The sequence below is a fragment of the Lacerta agilis genome, chromosome 8 (genome assembly GCF_009819535.1).
Source record: "Lacerta agilis isolate rLacAgi1 chromosome 8, rLacAgi1.pri, whole genome shotgun sequence".
Taxonomy (NCBI): domain Eukaryota; kingdom Metazoa; phylum Chordata; class Lepidosauria; order Squamata; family Lacertidae; genus Lacerta; species Lacerta agilis.
In genome coordinates, this window is record NC_046319.1 from 633,247 (window position 1) to 654,904 (window position 21,658).

At 49.0% G+C, this 21,658-nt stretch overlaps 2 protein-coding genes across 3 annotated transcripts; both read left to right on the plus strand.

Moving 5' to 3' along the window:
• The first annotated feature begins 1,381 nt into the window (after positions 1–1,381).
• Positions 1,382–9,282, plus strand: GINS4 (GINS complex subunit 4). Of its 2 annotated transcripts, XM_033158977.1 has the most exons (7): positions 1,382–1,467; positions 2,512–2,598; positions 3,804–3,917; positions 5,642–5,739; positions 6,325–6,413; positions 7,214–7,304; positions 8,613–9,282. In XM_033158977.1, exons 1-7 carry the CDS (start codon positions 1,399–1,401, stop codon positions 8,707–8,709), a joined length of 645 nt encoding a protein of 214 aa, XP_033014868.1. In that variant the 5' UTR covers positions 1,382–1,398; the 3' UTR covers positions 8,710–9,282. The 2 variants fall into 2 exon arrangements, with proteins under 2 accessions (XP_033014868.1, XP_033014869.1); XM_033158978.1 differs by lacking the exon at positions 2,512–2,598.
• A 4,547-nt stretch (positions 9,283–13,829) lies between these two features.
• LOC117052201 (protein phosphatase 1 regulatory subunit 3C-B-like) lies at positions 13,830–16,514 on the plus strand. The gene is made up of 2 exons (XM_033158979.1): positions 13,830–13,989; positions 15,353–16,514. The coding sequence occupies exons 1-2, from the start codon at positions 13,976–13,978 to the stop codon at positions 16,260–16,262; spliced, it is 924 nt and encodes a 307-aa protein (XP_033014870.1). The 5' UTR covers positions 13,830–13,975; the 3' UTR covers positions 16,263–16,514.
• The last annotated feature ends 5,144 nt before the right edge of the window (positions 16,515–21,658 follow it).

Below are 21,658 nucleotides of genomic sequence, written 5' to 3' on the forward strand. Positions count from 1 at the left end.
ACCAAGGAAATCATTCCACTGCACTTATAGAGCCTCGGTTATTAGGAGGAATTAACAAAAGACAGAGTCCCAATGTCTATTCAAATAATTTTTTTTTTTTTATTTGCAGCCAGAATGGTGGGCAGTGAGTAAAACGCCTTTGCTTCTTGAAGCTCTGGGCTGCAGCATTAGAGGATAGAAACATGGCTAATGATTGCAAGAAAATACCTAACCCCCATATTGATTGGGCCAATAGCTTACAGTTCCCTTTTTAACTATGGTAAAGAGGAGACCGGCTTCCCTCATAGCCTAGTACCTTCCAGGTGTTTTGGACAACAATTCACTCTGGATTGTACCTGTGGATCCCTTCCAAACCTGTGATCCTGCATGTGTGAAGTTGGAATCTTTGAGAGGAAACCATTATTGAACTGATCTCACAGCCTTGTCACACAAAAGTTTGCCCCTGCTTAGTTTTTTCGTTTCAGCTAGCTATTTTAGATGGGAAAAGTTGTTTTGCTATCACTGCTTATACACGATGAGTTGGAATTGGTTGCCACTTTCCTGCAAATCAGCCAGAGATCTCCCAGTAGATCCCAAGCTATTTTCTGTGCCCCCAACTTGTCCTATTGTACAGCAGATTTTCTAGTTCTGACAACACAGCATGAGATGGGAGTGAAGAGGTGCTGCTGTGTGTTCTCTCCCCATCCTGCGCCTGGGGAAGAGGCTCTTAAACTTATTTCTCTGAGTCACACTTTCAGGACTCAAATTTGTTCACCTTTTTGTTTTAATTGATAAGCAATACATAGGAAAACAAAAAGACACCACTCCCAGCTGTGATTTCTAACGCAGAAACAACTACTTTATAATACAATCATGAGACATCACTGCTACTTCGTTTCTTCCTGATCCCATGAAGCAAGCCATCCTCTGTACAGGATCTCATCTTACGATCTTACTATCTACAGGTCAATTAGTTAATTAGTGAATTATTATTATTATTATTATTATTATTATTATTATTAATACCCCTCCCATCTGGCTGGGTTTCCCCAGCCACTCTGGGCGGCTTCCAACAGAATATTAAAATGCAATAATCTATTAAACATTAAAAGCTTCCCTAAACAGGGCTGCCTTCAGATGTCTCCTAAAGGTCTGGTAGTTGCTTTTCTCTTTGACATCTGGTGTAAACGTTTCTTCGGTGGTCCTTGAATCTTCGCGCTCGCTTGCCACCCTCTCCTGCTCCGGGGGATCAGTGCGGCAGGCAGAAACGCAAGAGGGGCAGCAGCTTCCCCGCCGGGGCTCGGGTCCCCGCCCCCGGTAGGCGAGGCGGCGGCGGCGCCTTTAAGGGGCGGGGGAATCCCCTCGTGCATATTCATAAGGGGCGGGGCGCTCTGGTTTTTCCCGCGCGGGAGCGGCGCGATGGCGGAGTCGGGCAGCGGCGAGGAGGTGCTGCTGACCCCGGCGGAGCTGCTGCGGAGCCTGGAGCAGGTGGGAGAGGCGCCGGACGCCTGGGTCCCCGGAGGGGGGTGCGGTTCCTCGCAGACGTCTCTGCGGCGGGGGCCGGGGCTCGCTTTCCGCCCGCCGCGTCGGGTCCCGGGGAGGCGCCCCAGCCCCGGCTTCTTCCCCGCGAGGCGCTCCCCTTCCCGGGCGGGGAATTCCCACGAGACTCCCTCCCTCGCGTCCCCTTTTAGCCCAGGGAGACGAGGAAGGCCGGCGCAATGGCGGGAGAGTAGGAAGATGGCTGGTGCTTAAGGGTTGCGACCCGCCCGGGGGCCCCTGCCCTGGCCAAGAGCGGGAGGGGAATTGCCACGGCAGCAGCAACATAAGGAGAGGTGGCTGGATCCGGCCCCTGGAGCTGCCCAGCATCCCGTTCTCAGCGCCAAGAGGAACCCGGCGGCGAGCCCAAGAGCCCTCTGCCCTCCGGCGGCCTCGAGCAGCTGTATGCTCTTTCATCATCTCGCAAGATGGACACGCGGGCAAGAACCGTTTAGTGCCGGGGCTGCCTGCGCTCCTGACCCCCATGCAAGTGAGCCCACTGCGGCCTCTTTTCCAGCCACTTCTGGGGTCAGTGTGGGGCCCAGTGGGGAAGCCTCTGAAACGCTCATTGCTTAAATGCTCTGAATCAACAAAACCCCCAAAGTGGTTTTGATAAAACAATGTCTGTGTGTGTGGTGTCCATGTCAGTATGTGTGTGCACTTACATATTATATGTTACACGTTATTTGCTAAATTTCTATATCCAGAGACCTCAGGGTGGTTCACAGCACAAAAACACAAGGTAAAGCCACAAAAGACATAAGGAGAAAGGAGAACAAAAGCAGAGGAAGCCAGTGACACCCCCAGCCTCTCCCACAAATCCATTGAAAAGCATGACTTAAATTTGCATCTGTGTGCACAGATAACCATATGCAAATTTGTGCAGCGGGACTGTGACTCAAGCCTTGTAAGGACCTTGAATTCAGAGTGTTATAAAGGAGGCTGGGAAATTGTGTACCACCACCAAGATGCCCATTGGCTGTTTCTGCTCTCCAGGCCTGGATGAATGAGAAGTTTTCCCCTGAGCTGCTGGAGAGCAAGTCGGAAGTGGTGGACTGTGTGGTCGAGCAACTGGAGCACATGGTAATATGTGGGGCAGGCGGGTTTGTTTGGAAAAGCCATGCCCAGATGAATGCTTAAGGCAGGCGTGGCCAAAGGCCACATGGACCGGCAGGCAGCCTTCTGGGGGCCACATGTAAAGTTGACTTTGGTCAATCTAAAAAAACACCCCCATTACATTGTGGGGAGAGGCTGTAACCCTAAGGTTGAGCATCTTGTTTGCATGCAGAGTCTGGTCCCAGGTTCAGTCCTCAAAGGCATCACAGGTAGGACTGGAGATACAGTATTCCCTGTCTGAAACCCTGGAGAGCCATTGCCAGTCACTGGACACAATACAGAACATGGCAGGATGCACCAATGGTCTGAGTCAGTATAAGGCCAGTAAATTCCTTTGGTGTTGCAGAATCAGAGCAGGAGGTATGGGAATTGTCAGCAAAAAAAAAGCCCTTAAAAATGGACAGATATTGGGGAGTCACAATGACCTTTTGGTGGGGATATGGTTCCTATATAAAGAAATAATGTTATTTATGCATAGAGAGAGATGTACAGTATGTCTAATACTTGCATATGTTATTCAAATGGGAAAGTTGGGTTTACAGGACCAGAAACATTTCTCGTTATAGTGAGGAACCTATGGAAGCAAATGGGTTTTTTAAAACAAAAGGTAATTGCAGGCAGCAACAATTTTGCATGCATCCAGTTGGTGCACAACTGCCAGAAGAGGGCAGAACGGACCCAGAAGAGGGCAGAAGGGGGGCAGGGTGGGTGGCCAATTGCATGCTCCGCTGACGCACCGGGGTGGGGGGCAGGAACGGTGGCTGCTTGTATTACTTTTTTAAAAAAATTGCAGGGGGTCAGCACAAAATTTCTATGGCCTCACCGTGGGAAGGCCCATAAAAGCTATTTTAAAAAATCTTTTTGTAATTGACACATTTCAGGAGGTCTCATGTGGGCCTTCAGGCTATGGGTTAGCTGCCCCTCCTTAAGGGTGTACCGGTATTTCTTGATTTGCTATCCCTATGTTAGGGAGTCTGTGTCTTCCTTTGAAGGAGGCACACTGCATCACACTGTGGCGTGACCAAGGAATGGGAGCAGCTGGAGACTGGGCACCAATTTCTCCCCCCTGCATCCTTCCATGTGAGCAAATGTCGCAGCTGCGCAGACGAAAGGGTTTGGCAGACTGTGCCTTCTTCCTTGGTGCAAAACTTCTGATTTTGTGTGTGTGACAGGAGGCGAATCTGAAACGGGCCGAGAGGGGTGATCTCAAGGTCAGCATTCACCGCATGGAGGTCGAGAGGATCCGTTACATCCTCAGCAGCTACCTGCGCTGCCGCCTCCGGAAGGTAAGGGCCAGCTATGTTTTGCTTAGAGGTGCTGCTCTCTGCTCTATTTTTAAAAAAATATGTTTATTGACTTTTCAAAACATCAAAAAAAACCCCCACATAACATGAACCAATACAACAAATACAAACACACCACAAATACTACAACAAAAACTATACAAAATACAAAAATGAAAAAAAAATATTTGTTAAAAATTACTTCTTTCCTCAACATTGTTGCTTGACTTCCTCATGTCTGCCCTTCCTGCGTTCATTGTCCTTCATCTTTAGTAATTTCTTTACATTGTCAACCATATTTTCCAAAAAATCTTATCCATTTCTTAAATTATTTTCTTAATTCATTATTTCACATTTTATTAACTCTTAACATAATTCTAAATCTGCAGTCTAACATTTCTTCCAAGTTCTTTCTAAATTTCAATCTTAATATATTTTTTCAAATACATTTTAAATTTCTTCCATTCTTCTCCCACTGCGTCGTCCCTCTGGTCACAGAGTTTCCCGGTCATCTCAGCAAGTTCCATATAGTCCATCATTTTCATCTGCCATTCTTCAATCGTTGGTAATTCCTCTGTCTTCCAGTTTTTAGCTATCAAAATTCTAGCTGCTGTTGTGGCATGCATAAATACAGTTCTATCACATTTCGGGATTTCTTGGCCTAGGATGCCCAGTAAAAAGGCTTCTGGTTTCTTTTTAAATGTGTTTTTCAACACCTTTTTCATTTCATTATAAATCTTTTCCCAGAAGTCTTTTACCTTTGGGCACGTCCACCACATGTGAAAAGAAGTTCCTTCTTCCTGTTTACATTTTCAGCATTTATTAATTTGTCCATGATATATTTTTGCCAATTTAGCCGGTGTCAAATACCACCTGTACATCATCTTCATAATATTTTCTCTAAGCATATTACACACTGAAAATTTTATACCAGTTTTCCACAATCTTTCTCAGTCTTCCAACATGATATTGTGCCCCACATCCTTAGCCCAATCTATTATTATTGATTTTACCATTTCATCTTTTGTATGCCACTCAAGCAATAAATTATACATTCTGGATAAATTTTTTGATGTAGGCTCTAACAGTTCCGTCTCCAACTTAGATTTTTCTAACTGAAAACCGATTTTTCTATCTGACTTAAATACTTTTGATAATATTGTAGCCATTCCGTTAGATGTCCTTTCAATTGTTCATATGATTTTAATTTTAAATGTTCTCCTTCTTGTATCAAAATGTCACTATATTTCGGCCATTGTCTGCTGCTCTCTGCTCTAAATAGGCAGAGGTCACGTCACATCAACTTTGTGTGCCTTTTCTGCTACCTGTTGTACAGCTTAGTAAGGTAGAGAATGATCTGCCATATTTTCAGCCAGAATTGGCAAGTGCTGCCAGCCTTCCTTCTCTCTAGAGGAGAGGCTTTAGCAGGGAGGCTAAAGGGAGGCCAAGGCCATGGAGGGCTAGCCTTGGTAACCTCTGATAGACTGCTGCAATATGTTATGCATGGGATAGCCTTGGAAGAATCTTTGGAAACTTTTGCTGGTCCTCAGAAGAGGAATCATTTGTGTGTACAGCAGTAGCAATAAAATGAGGGGCAGACTCATGGGGCAGAGAGCAGGCCTTGTATGCAAGAGGTCCCAGGTTCCTTCCCTATTATTGTCATGTCCAAGTCTGTTTCAGCATGTAGCCTGCTTAGCAGTCCTTACACCATTTATTTCTGCTTGCAGATTGAGAAATACTTTCCCCATGTCCTGGAGAAGGAGAAGACTCGGGCAGAGGGGGAGCCAGCCCTCCTATCACCGGAAGAGTTTGCCTTTGCCAAAGAGTGAGTGAGTGGGCCATGGGGAGGCAGGAAGGTGACAGCAACAGGTGGCTCTCGGCCCCCATTTCTGTGTTCTTAATTTCAGTTGCATTGTGCATCTTCCAGGTGGCCCGGACTAGCTGCCAAAAAATTTAACATACAGACACAAAACTAGGGTTGCCAACTGATCAGAAAGAAAGGCTGGCCTGCTCCTGTGCCTTTAACAACAGCATGCTCTATAGTTGGGGGGGGAGGGGGCCACATTCCCTCATGGATGACCTTCCAGTGGTGGGCTGTACCAGCAACAAAAGTGGGGCTCACAGCTCATGTGAATACCATTGGCGGATTACATGGACACAAGAGCCCCCGCCCCTTTGCACCACACCTTTAAGCTGCTGCAGTACCACTTTAAACAGTCATGGCTTCCCCCAAGTCATAGGTTAAGGGAGCTGAGAGTTGTTTGGAGATCCCATCAGGGCTTGGGAGGGGCAGAAGGAGGAGACCCTCTGCTTCTTCTCTGCTCCTTGTTCTTGTGATGGCTGCATGCTTGTGCCGCTCTGACGCTTCTCCCTTTCCCAGGAAAAGCCCACGACTGTGACTTTCTTGCAGGTACATGGCAAACATTGAGGCTCATCTCAGAAATGTGGCCTTGAAGCACATGCCTCCCAACCTGCAGAAGGTGGATCTCCTGAAGTCTGGTAAGCAAGGCTGGACTTTGCAGTGGGCCATCCAAATATTCCCCACCACGTGGCTTTGCAGAAGTTAAGAGGCAGGTCCCTGTTCCGAGGGCTTACTGGGTTGGCAATGTGATGCTCTTCAGCTGTTGTGGGGCTCCTGGTCCCACCATCACTGACCACTTGCCAAGCTGGACTGGGTGGGTGGGGAGTTGGGGATCAGAGCAACATCTGGTCTCCACGTGGTCCTTTATGTACCTTTGCTTTTTCATACCATAAATATGCATGCCATCTAAATCTGTTATGTCCTAAATCTAAAATACCTGCATTTTTCAAAATTATCCAAAATTATCCATTTCCTGAGTCAACAGATGCAGGACGCTTTGTAATACAATTTTTAATCTGGCAGAGCGAAGCCCCCTCTTTCCTTAGTGTGTCTTAATAGTTTATATTTTTCCTTGGTTTCTTCCCCTGCCATATAAATGTGGAAAGATTTTTTCGCCATTCCTTGATATTCCTTCCGGGAATTCCCATCTATTTGGGATGTGATTACTTTTCAAAGCATCTGTCAGGAATTTATAAGGCTTTTTGGTTGCACTGTAAAGCAATTCATCAAGATCTGCCCCAATATTCGGTCATTCTGTCATTCCGTTTCCCAGTCTCCGCTTTGGATTGCGCTGTACTTGTTAGTCACGCTCATTGAAGTCTCCAGAGAAGTAAATCTGGCTCACTCCCAGATAACGGGATGACAGTCTCAACTTGGAGGAGGCTTTGCAGACACTTTTGATGGAGGAGCCTTTCCCTCTCTGTGTGTTTCCTTACAGTTCCCAAACCGAATCTGGATTCCTTCGTATTCCTGCGGGTGAAAGAGAGACAGGAGCATATCCTGGTGGAACCAGAGACTGATGAGCAGAGGTAGGAAAGAGACTCCCAAGAATGGAGCTTGCTGAGCTTACCAGTACCCCGAAAAGGAAAGGATGAGCCCAAACACCAGCATCCAAAAGATCTCCCGAGAGAAGTGCCCTCCTCTAGCCTCTCCCAGCCTGCTGCTTTCCAGGTGTTTATGGCTGCTACTCCCATCCCCCCCCAGCAGGACAGAATTAAAGCCACAAACTCCTATTAAAGCCATTGTTCCTGAGGAGCCTCCAACAAGGTGCATGGCTTCTGAAAAAGAGAAGTGTTTGCACCTGCCTGCTGGGTGTATCTCTTTGCTTCCTTAAGACCACTTGCGGCTGATATTAGGCACATCCCTTTGCCTTTTTGAAACCTCTAGCGGCTTACAGCAACAGGCTGGATTGTAGTGAGTTCCTGGGCTTTGCGCACTGATGCTGAGCTAAACCACTAAAGGTGGTTGGCTGGCTTCCATCAGCTGCTGTCTTAAATGAGAATAGAATAGAATTTTATTTACGGCCATAGGCCCATACACTTAAATGTTATTTTCTAAACGACGATGGCTGTTTATGTTTCAGGGTTTTGTTATAGTTGCTTTGAGAATTGCAGACTGCTTTGTACAGAATGCCATGGACAGAAAAGCAGGGTAAAAACAATAGATGGTCAGCTTTCTCGGGAGCAGCACAGAAGGGATTGGCCCTTGCTCCCCTGCTTCCTCCATTACACAGCAAATAGTGAAACGGTGGAACTTGCTGCTGCAATATGAAGCGAGGGCTTTGAAAATGAATGAGCCTTATTCTGTATCCACCCGTCTCTCAAGGGCTTCTGGCCGCAGCGGCTATCTCTGTTCTCCCTCCACTGTCAGGGGCCAATATGCCTCTGAATGCCAGTTGGAAATGGATTTCTTTAAATATGTCACAGGCGCTAAGCCTGGCTTGTGAGGCTCCCAGTCCTGCTTGGAAAGGCTGGATGGTTTTTGAGAGAGGGTGGCTCTCTAGATGTTGGCCTACAGTTCCCACCTTATCCCTGGCCAGGCTTACTGGATGACAGTTGGAGCCCAACAATATACAGAGCAACATGGGTTCTCCACCCTGTTGTAAGTGTGTGTAAATATTTGCAGATCTTTGACATTTGAAAATATATTTTCACAGAGACCTCAGAGAGAGTGGAGATGGAAATTAGTGCCCTAGTTGAGTTTAATAAATTCTTAGTAACTAGCATGCAAATCAATCCAACATATCTCTAATTAGGAAGAAATTCCTACTATGCTCAAAAGTAAGTGTACATAGGATTGCAACCTTACCTAACCTTATTATGGTCTATCTCTTTCAGAGAATATGTGATTGACCTGGATGAAGACTCTCAGCATCTGATCAGATACCAAACCATTGCTCCCCTGGTGGCTTCTGGGGCAGTTCAGCTCATCTAAGCAGCATGGAGATGCTTGGACATTCTTGCAAATGCTGAAGCGGACATTTATCCCACATCAAAAGGACTGCCTGGTGACCATCTCTGTCTAGTTCCTGGTAATTCACCTCCCTTTGCTTGCTGGCATCTGGACGACTAAAATAGCAACTTGAGATCATATCAGGGGGAATGTCCCCAGCAGACAGGAAAGAAGGGCTGTTACCCCTGGAAAGAGGATTTTGGAGGTGGGGAAGCTTGACTTCCTAGGCAGTCTGGCTTCAGAAAGAGGCACGGCCGCTGTTCTGCTGCATCTCCAGAAGATGGCAATGTTTCACTGGATCTGTTCTGGGCATTGCTGTCCGGTTCCTGCAGAAGCTTCTCCTCAGCTGAGAGGTCTGTGCCTGCCAAGTGTGCCTGGAAGGAAGGTGTGCCTCCTGCAAGGCGGTAGGACGACTGGGCGCAGCATCCCTTCCTTTTCAGCTTAACTTCTTCAGTAGCTCCCTGGGTGACGTCAGAAAACACCAGCCGCTTCTTGCAGGGCCAGAAACAACTTTGGAGGACATAGGCAGGAATTAAAGCAGAGCAGCTTGTTCCAGGAGGGTCCTTTGTTTCCACTTCTTTCAAGGATGTTCTCCATCCACCCCTAACTATGCATCAGTGCTGCCCTCACACTGGGTGTTGGGAAAGGGCCGTAGGTCAGGGGCAGAGCTGTTGCCTGGCACACAAAGGTCCTGGAAGCAGATTCCTGGTTGGTGAGATATCCGCAGGGGAGTTTGTTCTTGCCCTCAGTTCAATGCCCTGCCCTCTTTCTAAGCCACTTGGTTCCAGTCAGTGGAAGCCCCAGGGGGCCTGCTGCCAGTCAGTAGAGGCAATACTGAGCTAGGTCAACTGTCTTTTTGTGTTCTCATTTTGTATTTTTATGTTGTGAAGTGTCCTGTGATCTTTGGCTAAGGGGTGGTATATATACAAATTTAATTAATGATAATAATACTCACCTGGTTGTGGAAACATAGGAAGGTGCCTTACCCAGTCTATCTACTTCAGTATTGTCTACACTGACTGGCAGCAGCTTTCTTGGGTTTCAGAACTAAAACTGGGGCAAGGTAGGTGCCACACTGCTCAGCTGTGGTTCCTTCCCACAAAACATCTTCGGATGCCCTTGCTTCTGATATTGCAGTGGGGTAGAGTGGGGACGTAGCAAGAAGTTCGAGCCAGCGGAAGCCTTTGGGCAATTGGCTTCCTTGGTGGTTGGCATGGTTAGCGTGTGGGGAAGGAATGGCCGCTGCGAAGGGGGCAGTGCAGGGAATTCTGCGGGGTGGTTTCCCCTGGACTTTCAGGCGGGCATTGGGAATCCCTCTGACCCAGCGTTTGCCAGTCGCTGTCCAGGTGGACACTTGGGAGAGGGCGGCGCATGGCAAGCCGCTGTTTTTAGCAGCCTTGTCTCCTGTGTTCACGTCAGGGCTGCTTGCCTAGAGGATTAGCCAGCAGCACGAGGCTAATTCGAGGAAGCGGGGGCCTTGCTCTTCCAGTCCAAGGTCTGCTGGAGGCCAGCAAAGTGCCTTGAGCATAGCAAGCCACCTTGCACAAGAGTCGGGGCACTGGCTCATCTAGATCAGTATTGTTCACAGTGGCTGGCAGTGACCCTCCAGCATTTCCAACATGGGACTCCCAGCTCTGCTTGAAGTGGCTATGGATGGAGCCCGGGACCTGCATCCAAGACACGAGCTCTACCACAAAAGTAGGGCCCTTTCTTGAAAAACAGCTGATTTGCTGTTGCACGTTCAAGGTTCAAGTATATGCGGCCCTTAACAAATTGGGACTGGTTCACCTGCACAATCTCCTTACCCCACAGAACACCCCCTTGACCACTTTGATCTGCAGCCCTGACACTGTTACCAGGGGCCCCAAATACCCCCTTTACATTTGTAAGAAAGATCTCTTTTCGTATGGCAGCACCCGCACTCCGGAATGCCCTGCCTATTGACACCAGGACAGCACCATCTGTCTAAAACTTTTTGGCACCTGCAAAAAACAAGAAGCCTACCCAGGTATGCAGAATGTCACTATGCATTTTACTCAGTTTTTAGCTTATCACTGTTTTTAATATTATATATATTAAATACGGCGGAACCTCAAGTTGCGGACGTAATCCGTCCCGGAGGCACGTCCGCAATTCGAAGCGTTCGCATCCATAAGTGCTACGTCTGTGCATGCACGCGGTGCAGTTTGGCGCTTCTGTGCATGCACGAGCAGCAAAACCTGGAAGTAACTGTTCTGGGATGCCGCGGGATGCAACTAGAAAAGACGTAACCTGAAGCGGATGCAACGAGGTATGACTATATTACATATATTAAATGTTTTATATTATATTATACACACACACACACACACACTTCTTAACCTCTTTTCCTGATAATTTATTTGTTTTATTCTGGTTGTAAACTGCTTTGAGGATGCAAGTTTGCAATCAAGCAGTAGATATGATGCTATTGTCATCCTCCCGTCTCAAGAGACAATGGAGTGCACCTCTGAGGGTGAACACCAAAGGAAAACATAACAAGATATTTGGCACCAGCTTGGCTGTAGGAGGTGCTGTAAGGAGGCGTACGAGGGGCCACCCAAGCGTCCCCATCGGAGGGACTCTGCTCCCAGAGATGTCCCGCAAGGCAGCAGAGGTTTAGGACCAGAGTTTTCCTTCTAGATTATTATTATTTCATTTCTATACCACTTTATATTTTTAAGAAAAATCTCAAAGCGGTTTACAGCATATTAAACATCAGTAAAGCAATGCATAATCAGATATCTCTGAAGACAGTCAAATATAAAGTACACAGTCAAAGCAACGCAATTAACAAGAAACCAATATACCATTACAAAGCAGGTCAACTACAGAATACATATTTAACACAAAGTTAACAAAAAACAAAATCTTCAGTGTTTTCTTTTGAAATGGTTAAGTGAAGTCAAATATAAAATGCACATTTAAAACAGCATAATTAACAAGAGAATAAAATATAAGCATGACACGGCTATTTGGCAGGCACAAAAAGAGGGCAGAAGAATCCAATAATTAGGATTTGTTGTCCGGCATAGCGATGTTCCTCCGGCCTCATGAGGAGCCTCTTCAGTGGGGCTGGGGAGTGTGGGCCCCACCCCCTAGGCCAGGTGGAAATGGCCTTGCAGGGAGCAGCCTTCACGACTCACAGCCAGGCAATGGGATACCTTCCCAGGTGGATGAGCTCCATCTGCCCTTCACTTCCCTCTGCAGCACTTGCAGAAACTGCCTTCTTGCCTGTCGGACCCACTCTTGGGTGGAATCTGCACATATAAAAACGTTGTGAAAATGCTTTTTTAAAGTATTTTTTATAAATACATTGAATTTTCCATGAGGCTTACTATCGCCATCAAGTGTCTCATTGTATATTTGCAGCTGTATAGCTGAGTCCTTGGTCTCATCTGCTCAATCCCATCAGATCCCCTCACCTGGTTTAGCCAGGCAGTCCAAGCCGTACCCAAGTGTGACTGCTGTCCCCTTCTGACATGACAGCTTCTAGGAAGCTACAAGTGAGAGCTAAGTGCAGGGTGGGAACCAAAGGTGGGCAAACTACTGCAGAAGTAGCAGGATGTTCCCCCCCCCACCAGAAATACCACCCCTCCGCTAACACCCTGTACATCCCAAGCAGTATATAAAATTTCCTAAACAAAGGTGCCCCTCTCTTTTCCAGGCTTTGGCAATGCAATGCTCCATACTATGGGGGTGGGCAGACCTCAGGCCTGGGCCCCACATGCAGCCTTCCAGGGGGTCTGCCTGGCCCTCAGGACAGTCCCCAGGCCATGCCTCACTCTAGCCCTGCTCCACACCCTCAAGGCCTTTGCCCAGCTGATAAGTGTCCTTGAACTGGGAGGACACCACTTTCCTGCCAGGATGGAGAAATGGGCACTGGTGCCACAAACCGCATTTTTGCACAACTGGTACGTCTGCTGCACCAAGGTAGGAGCTTACACTGCTGGCATGAGGCCGCAGAAGGTTGCCTATGGGGAAATAGACTCCCTGGCCTGATAAAGGTTCCCTAACCCTGTGACACAGTTTCCAAATAAGGTTGCCACCTTTTTGCAATGCGAGGCAAAAGTTCAACTCCCTTCCCAGCTTGAGAAAGGGTGGAGGAAAGCTTTGCGGGTGAATTCTCAGCTTGCGCTGATCTTGAAAGATGGGAACCCCTCTGTGGCTCTTTGCAGCGCTGCCTTACAGTTCACACACACACACACACACCCCTTCCAGATCTAGCCCTTTCAGCAGCCCAGCCTCCATCTGGCTCACAACTTCCTACACTTATCACAGCAAAGCAAACTGCTGGCCCCTCCAGTAAGCCATAGGCTGCCCCCTGCTACTTATTTTCATATGAAAATATAAAGCACACAAAAGGCCATGCCCTGTTTTTGCACCATCTCCCATTTTACAGCTAGGGGGAACTGAGGTGGAAAGGGAGCTGTTTGTTGTGTTTATCACATTTATATCCCAGCTTTTTCTCCAGGGTGGCATACCCTGTTTAATCCCCACCGCAATCCAGTGAGGCAGGTTAGACTGAGAGGCAGTGACTGCCCAGAGGCCACACAGTGACCTTTGTGGCCAAGAGTGGGGATTTGAGCCCTGATCCTACCCAGGTCCTACTCTGACGCTCTAGTCTAATCCAACTGGCATCCCACGCAGATTCTGGCTCACGGACGCTTTTGCCATAATAAACTTGCTTGTATTTGTGGCACTCCTCCTTGGCTAGCTGTCCGTCTGGGTTTTTTTTGCTGCGAACCCCCTGCCCCTTTGGAGAAGTATTGATGAGGGAGAACCATGGCCTTCGGGATCAGAGCCTCTCCCTCCCCACCCCACATTTTGGAGCCTTAGCTGCAAGTTCCACGCTGCTTATGGAAATGCGCTCTGCACGTGCTCTGGGGTAATAGCTCCCCGCCCCCCAGGGGTGAGCTGTTGCATGCAAACCACGTTGTGGGTTGTCTGTTTGTTAGCTGTCTGTCTGGTTGGCTTTAAGTCGCTTTGGGTTGCAAAGCTCACAACGAGCCCCTGCTCCTCCTCTTCCCCGCCCCGCCGGAGCGAAGACCTGTTCCACGCGCACGTGGCAGAGTTGGGTCAAGTGGAGGGGCGTGACCAGAGCTGTGGGGGCGTGGTCACACAGGCATCGGCTCCTCCTCCCTTTCCAGCGTCTTCATTCATTTCTTCCTTCCTTCATTCCGGGAGCGCTTCGAGCCCACGACCCGGGACAGTGGCTGCAGGTGGCGCGATGAGCTGCGGAGAGTGAGTGTCGTGGGAACGGGACACGCGTGCAAAGGAAGGGGGAAAGCGGAGCAGTCTGAGGCGCGTCACTTTTTCAGGCGCTGCAGTCTCTCCCCTTGAGCTTGAGAGGTGGTAGGATTGGTGCTGGGGTCGCCAACTTCTCCATGGAACATTGCAGCACCCTGTGTCTTTTAAAGGGACTTGCAGTGTAGATTTTAGCAGGGAGTCAAACTTATCTCTGTGCTGCAAAGAGCCTCTTCTGAGTTCTGGGCATTAAGAATCTGCTAAAGGCACGAGAGAAGTAGCCCCTTGAAGACAGATAGCACTGGGGGGGGGGGGGGTTCCCTTATTTGGCTGCATGCACACCATAAAGTTAAAGCACCCACCCCAAATAATCCTGGGAACGATTTTTTTTTAGGGTGCTGGGAATTATAGCTCTGTAGGAGGTAAGCTACAGTTATCAGGATTTGGGGGGGGCGTGCTTTAAACAGATGTGTGTGCAGCCTTAGAGACTGACCATTGATTTCGTTGTGATCTTTAGCCATGGTGCAAGTTGGCTTAACTTTATCAGCTGCAGTCACACAGGGGCCTTGGTGTGGTCCCTGCTAGCAAAGCCCAGGTTCATATCCCCGCTCCCTGGTTGGCCTTGGGCTAGTGTCCATCTCCCTGCCTGTCTCTCGGCTTAACCTGCCACGTGAGGCAGCCCCGATCTTCTGGGACGAAACACAGGGATATAGCCAAAATAGGAACGTATCTGAGTGGTCGAGTACCAGCTTGACATGCCAAAGATTCCAGGTTCAATCCTTGACATCTCCACCTAAAAAATCTAATATGGGTAACTTCCTACTGAAAACCTGTAACTTTCCATACCACAAATATCCAGAGGATTGTTGTTTTTGTTGTCCTATTGTTCTGCTGTAGTACAAGAGTGCCCTTCCAGACAAGAATGTGATAACACTGCGGAAGAATTGCAGAACAGATAATAAAGCTGAATGATGTGTGGACAGTCCAATATAAATCCACCATTGATGTGCTATTATTCCATCAGTGGCATCTTGCAGAAGAAAGCTGCAAATCAACAACAACAAATGTCTGGAAGGGGCCCTGAGTGGCTGCAAACTTGCCTTTCTGCTATTTTGGTACTTGTATATCTGCCAGAAGGCTTTTGTGTGCATGCACCAGCCTCCAATCACAGGTGTTGGGAGTGAAATGGATGCTTGCATTCTGTACTACATCATCTGTGTGGAGTTATCCCCCCCCCCAAATAGGTATATTAATAATCTCTAGGTTGGGGGGGGGGAATAAGTCACGCCAAGACTTGTGTTGTCTCTGACCCTGGCTAGGTGCTTCCACATGAGTCCCTAACTCCCTCTCCGGCTTCCAGCCTTTTCCAGGTGTTCAGCACGCGGGCGATGGGGCCCCGAGCCACCTCCACCTCCGTCGATCGGGCCGTGAGGCGTTGCCTGAGCCACACCCCTCCCATTCGCAAGCTGCTGGATTCCTATGAGGAGCTGCGGGAGGGTCTTGGGCACCAGCCTTTGCGCCCTTGCCTGAACAGCTGCCTGCAAGGCGAGAGGCAAGATGCCGTCAAGAGTTGCCGTGGCAAGAAAAAGAAGAAGGTGGTCTTTGCCGACATGAAGGGCTTTTCACTCACAGCTGTCCGCATCTTCTCCAAGATTGAGGAGGACCTGTGTGATTTGCACCAAGCTCTGTCTCACCTGACCAATTTCCGGAACAAGCTACGTGGCTCCCGTCCTGAGACAAAAAAATACATGCTGGATTTTCCCCAACCTTCTGCTGATTATTTAGCCTTTCGCAACCGCTTGCAAAGCAGTTGTGTCTCTCTGGAGAACTGTATGATCCAGGAGAAGTCCCTTTCAGGGACCATCAAAGTCAGAAACATCAGCTTTGAGAAGAAAGTGTACATCCGCATCACCTTTGATTCATGGAGGAGCTTCCTCGATGTCTGTTGCCAGTACATGCCCAACACATACGGCCTCACCGACACGGATGTCTTCTCCTTTGAGGTGGCCCTACCAAAGGCACCAGCTCCTTGCAGGAATATTGAGTTCTGTGTTTCCTTCCACTGTGGCCAGAAAGTCTATTGGGACAACAACCACGGGAAAAATTACAGAATCCGGCCAGTAATGGGTCCTTCCCCTCCCAGTGCACTCTCCCGTCTGGCAAAGAGCACCTTCACGGCTGGCGAGCCCCTGGGCACCTCTCGCGCTGCCGCTCTGGTCCTCTCTCGCTTGCACACCTGGAGGCGCTCCGATGACCAAGCCTACTGGTAGGATGCTTTGGACTGAGCTCTCTCGGCTGAGCTCCAGATCATCACTCTGACCCATTGCTCTCCTGGCGGCTCTTGCAAAGACTGTTCTGTGGCCGATGCCATGTGCCGGGTCTATACTTCAGCAGTGTGCAATTTGATCTTCATTTGCAACCAAGCCATAAGCTCTTGAGGTTCATGGAAGAATTGGCTTTGGCTGCACCAGAGAGACTTTGACGGCCAGAAGCTGTCAAATTGGAGATGCAGGACAAGGAGAAAGCAGCAGGGGCATTCTTAGCCCCTTGGCTGCCGGGGGCGGGAAGCCAAGAGGCACCCCTGGGGGCGGGGCATTGCGGTGCGTGCGTGCGTCATGACGCACGCGACGCCCCGCCCCCGGGGGTGCCGGGTGGCGGCGGCACCCCTTCGTGCTGTGGCTGCTCGTGCCTGCGTGAGCAGCCGCTGCACAAAGGAGTGCTGGGAGGCGGATTCGGGAGTCTTTGCAGCCCGCAAAGACTCCCGAATCCGCCGCCCGGGCTCCCTTGGCGGAGCGCAAGTCGGGGCAGGGAGAGGGACGGCCCCTCTCCATGCCCCGGCTCTGCAAGCCAGCCAGCAGCGGAGCTCAGCAAAGAGGCAAGGGGCGGGCCAGCGAGGACGGGGTGGCACCCCACCTCGCTGGCCCGTCTCTTGCCTCCATGCCGAGCTGCGCCGCTGGAAGGGGGGGCTATTTTCGGCGCTGCTGGGGCGGAGCCGCAGGGGCGGCCAGCGAGGGGGGTGACACCCCTCCTCACTGGCCGCCCCTGCGGCTCCACCCTGGCAGTGCCGAAAATAGCCTAAAAAGAATTTTTTAAAAAAAGTTTTAAAAGTTTTTTAAAAGCCCAGTGGGCGGGGGCCCCCCGGTGTGTCACCCCCACCAGGGGCGCTGCCCGGGGCCCCCCGCCCCCTCCACCCCCCCCCTGCGACGCCCCTGGAAAGCAGGCTCTCCCAATTATTCCACTGCAGAAGGGAATTGGATGGTTATCTGGGAGGAGGCTTGCCTGGTTTCATCAGCATGGATTAGAAAAACTGCCTAGGACTGTCATAGCGCCATATTGGTTCTTAGCCCTGCAGGCCATTCTTAGATCAGGGGTGGGGGAGCTTTTTCCTGCATGGGGGCCTCATTCCCTTCCAGGGAACTTTCTAGGGGCTACATGCCATTGGGGGTTGGGGCCAGAAGTGCAACGAAATGTCCCAATTTCTACATGCCCTCATACAACCCCCTCTGTTGTCCATCCATTGTCATTGGGCTCCTTTGGGAGCAAGGGCAGAATGTAAATTTAGTAAGTCATTATTAATAATATCAACCAAGTTCAAGGACACATTCCAGCCCAGGCAACAACCCTCAAAGAGGGCCAATAGTGGGTGGGGAGAGGGGTTGTGACCTGCAGAGAATTCTGAAGGTCAGAATGAGAGGCTGGGAAGGCCATATCCTGGCCCCGGTCCAGAGATTCTTTGCCCCTGACTTCTTTCTGCCTGTCTCTCTCTCACATGCAACCCTGACTCCCCGTATTGCAATAAAGGTACTGACCTACCTTACAGGGTGGTTGTAAGGATTATGCACGCAAAGAGCTTTGCACGTCTAATATCTCCAACCCTACATGCACCTACCAGAGAGTAAGTCCCTCTGGCAGGATTGACATCAGGAGTAAATGTGCATAGGATCTTGTGCTGCACAATGCTAATGTAAATGTCAAATTGTTATTAAATATTGTTCCTGTGTAGACCCTGAGTGATGCTGCTGGTCTGGCAACTGAAATCTATCTCCTTTTCTCTTGAAGTGAGCAACGGTTTAGGAGGTGCTTCTAAGCCGTCCTAGGGAGGTGTGCCTTGCTCTCCATGTGACCCTGACTGGATTTGAGCCCCAGTGCCCGGAAGTGCAGCTGACAGCCCACAAACTGGGGGGTAACCAGGTGTGATGGCAGCAGGTCTCTGTGTTGCAACCTATGTCTTCTGAGAAAGGAAAGTGGTGTAAGCAAAGGAGCAGTGGCCAAGAAAGGGGTGCTGAGCCCTTCTCCTGCTTTCCACAAGCACTGGTGCCAGCAGTCACTACCAAGTAGGGGCCACGCTACCAATCTCAGAAGCCTCCTGTCTTGCTTCTCCTCCTTACTTTTGGTGCCTGTTTACCTATCTTAACCCAGGGAGTGAGCAGCAATGGCAGAGGGGAGGACAAGGCATGGGAAACATCTGTGTGGCTTTCCCTTTCTCCTCCTCTCTGGGAGGTGAAGCTGACTGGATCCAGAGGGAAGGATCCCAGCTCAGTGATAACAGCATCTGCCCCAGGTTTAACCCCTGGCATACCCTGGTATGGCTGGGAACTGGCTCCTGCCTGCAACCCTGGGAAGCTGCTCCCAGTCATTGTGGACCAGTGCCTCCCAAACGTGGGTCTCCAGCCTGTTTTTGGACTGCAACTCCAATCATCCCTAGCTAGCAAGACCAGTGGTCAGGGATGATGGGAACTGTCCAAAAGCAGCTGGTGACCCAAGTTTGGGAAACACAGTATGTAGACAATAACAAGCAGGATGGACCACTGAGTTATCTATGCCCCTTCTGCAAGGAAGCCCTCGAGCAAGGCAGAAGGAAAAATCCTCTGTACCTGCTATGATCCTGTCACCTCTGCTGTACTAACCTCCTTACCTTATGGTGCCACTATTATTTATGACCTCCCTAATGGTGCAGCAATAAAGCTGCTAGCTAAGCAAGGTCCAGTATGGTTGCACATTGGATGGGGGGCCGCGTTGAGATTCTTGCAATGCAGGGGTTTGGACTTGATGACCCCCGAGGTCCCTTCCAGCTCTACAATTCTATGGTTCTAACTTGTCTGTGAGGAAAGGGTACATTTGTGGCTGTTTAGTTGAGAAACAAGGCAAGCAAGGGGTGACGAGAGAGAGAGAGAGAGAGAGATCTTTCATACCCCACAAGTTCAGCCCAAAAGTTCCCAGAGTGACTCAGGGATTGTCATTTCATAGAATTGCAAAGAGTGGGTTTTCACAGGGAAAGCACAGAGGCAAAACAAACAAACCAAGCACTCTGACAGAGAGCTTTAAAGCACAGACCTGTGCCTAGAAACACAGCACAAGAGAAAGTCTGAATGAGCCATCTCTCTGTGATTTGGCATTTATTCGTGGTGCTTAGAAAGAAGTTGTCCATCCCTCTCTCGCTTAACTAGAACCTGGGATCATAAAGGCAGGCTCTGTGCTAAACAAACATGTTCTCTGTAGGTGACTGCATAAGGCAAGCTGGGGAAATGCCTGGCGGATGCTGGCAAAAGGAACTTTCCAAAATGATGGGGCTGTTTCAGACTCTCGCTGTTTTGTGGGTGGGCTTCTCCTGCACACCAACAAGTTCAGGTTGTGCAACTGCAGTTGAATTGGAGTTCTTGCGCAGCAAACCCACTCCCTGCAGCCATAGATTTTTGTGGTAAGAAAAGTGTTGGGGACATGCACTGGAAGGTATAGATGTGACGTCTCCCCACAAACAAATCAGAATGATTGCTCCCTAAATGGCACACATTGTACAACCTCCCCACAGATTTGTGGAAGCAAATCAGGATGAATGCTCAATAAACAGGTTGTCTGGCAGTGACCAGAGTCTCTTTCCAGATTTTGTATGCCCTTCTTAGCTCTTTTATCTTAAGCTGCCCATTAATCTGGTTCAAGAAACCTGGATTTCCTGTGCCTGCGTCATGGAACTCAAATCCTTTTCGTTCCTCTGTCCTCTGCCGCTGTGATTAGCAGGTGACATGATGGGGGAAGTGGCAAACCAGAACTGACATCTGCATTCCCCTAAGCCAAGAGAGGCCATTTAGAAGGAAAGCCTTTCTTGCAGAGGAGATTTTGTCCATGGAGCTTGACCATGCTCCTGCACATCTGACACTCATTTCAGTGGGACCAGCATGGGAGATGTTTGCCATAGCTCAGACCTGCCCATCCTCTTCCACTCTAATGCCTTGAAAAGTATGCAAAAATTCTATACCCAAAACATTCTGCTCCGCTTGGCTCAAGGAAACGCACACACATACAACTGTGATTAAAAAGTTTTATTTTTCTGTGTGGAAAACGTTTCAGTTTTTTTGGAATAAAACAACAGCAACTTGTTTTGCTAACCACAGTAACATTGTTACAGGTTTGTGGGGGTCAGTCTGGATGACCTGTGGGTCCCTTCCAAATCTGAGATCCTGTGTATGTGGGGTTAGATTCCATGAGAGGAAACCTCCAAACCAGTCAAACCAGTCTCTTGTTTATGGTACTGTCCTGGGTTGCTATTTGCTTTCCCTAAGAGGTTGCCAGAGAGACCAATGGGCGGGCTTTTTCCTACCTCACCTGACATGCCACATCATCCAAGGATGGGAAACAATTTATGTCCTCAATATGTCCAGTCCAAATAATGTTGTTGTACTAGCCATTGGCCATGACAAATCTGAATCAAAAATTTGTTGTTGTTCAGTCGTGTCTGACTCTTCGTGACCCCATGGACCAGAGCACGCCAGGCACGCCTATCCTTCACTGCCTCCCGCAGTTTGGCCAAACTCATGCCAGTCGCTTCGAGAACACTCTCCAACCATCTCATCCTCTCTTGTCCCCTTCTCCTTGTGCCCTCCATCTTTCCCAACATCAGGGAAAAATTAAATACAAACAAAAGGGGTGTTGCGCCACAAATAATGGTCTCTCTTTAGATCTCTGCGTCTCCCTTACTGTTCAGGGCTACATTGTCCAGGATCTTCTTTCTGGTCTTTTCTGGCCTACAGAGCAAAAAGGGCAACTTGGCGAGTCACTGAAGCATTTGCATCACTAAGACACCATAGCACCTTCTCTGTCTGGGAAGAGACAAATTTCCTGTAAGGTGAGAAATTGCCTCCTGGGTCCAAGGTATAGTAAATAGCAATATAATAAATAGTGCAAGATGTCTTCCAGCTGCGGATGCCCACATATTCAGAGTCTTATCTTCGTACGGTACCCTGTTGTCTGTCCAGGACGGTGGAGGGCATAACTTGAAAATGCAGCTCAGCAAAAGCAAATCTAAGTGAGGCTGGCCAGAGATTTGTCAGGTAACTGGCTCTAAAATGGACCGTTTTTAGAAGAGGAAACCTAGGAGAGCATTTAGAGGATTTAATTGCTTGCAGATCATGTAGTCATTCTGTCCAGTGGCACCAATCCCTTAGTTGGCGTTTGTGGATATAATCTCCTCTATTTTATGGAAATAATAAGAGTTCAAATAACGTTGAGCATTAGATTTCCACCACCGGCTGTTCTCCAATTCTGCATAACAAGTTTTTTCAGCTCATTAAAACAGGCGCAAATAGCTCTTGCAGTTAATATTGGCCACCCACATTCCATGTGTAAGAGTTCGGATGCTGTTTCCTTGAGTAGGGAAAACAGTCTCTTGAGA

What these genes read in the sequence shown, in the direction of transcription:
- GINS4 (XM_033158977.1), top strand. Translation starts at nt 1,399, where the DNA reads ATGGCGGAGTCGGGCAGCGGCGAGGAGGTGCTGCTGACCCCGGCGGAG. An exon ending in TGCTGCGGAGCCTGGAGCAG is followed by an intron (nt 1,468 to 2,511) that starts GTGGGAGAGGCG and finishes TCTGCTCTCCAG; the next exon opens with GCCTGGATGAATGAGAAGTT. An exon ending in CCAGAGACTGATGAGCAGAG is followed by an intron (nt 7,305 to 8,612) that starts GTAGGAAAGAGA and finishes TATCTCTTTCAG; the next exon opens with AGAATATGTGATTGACCTGG.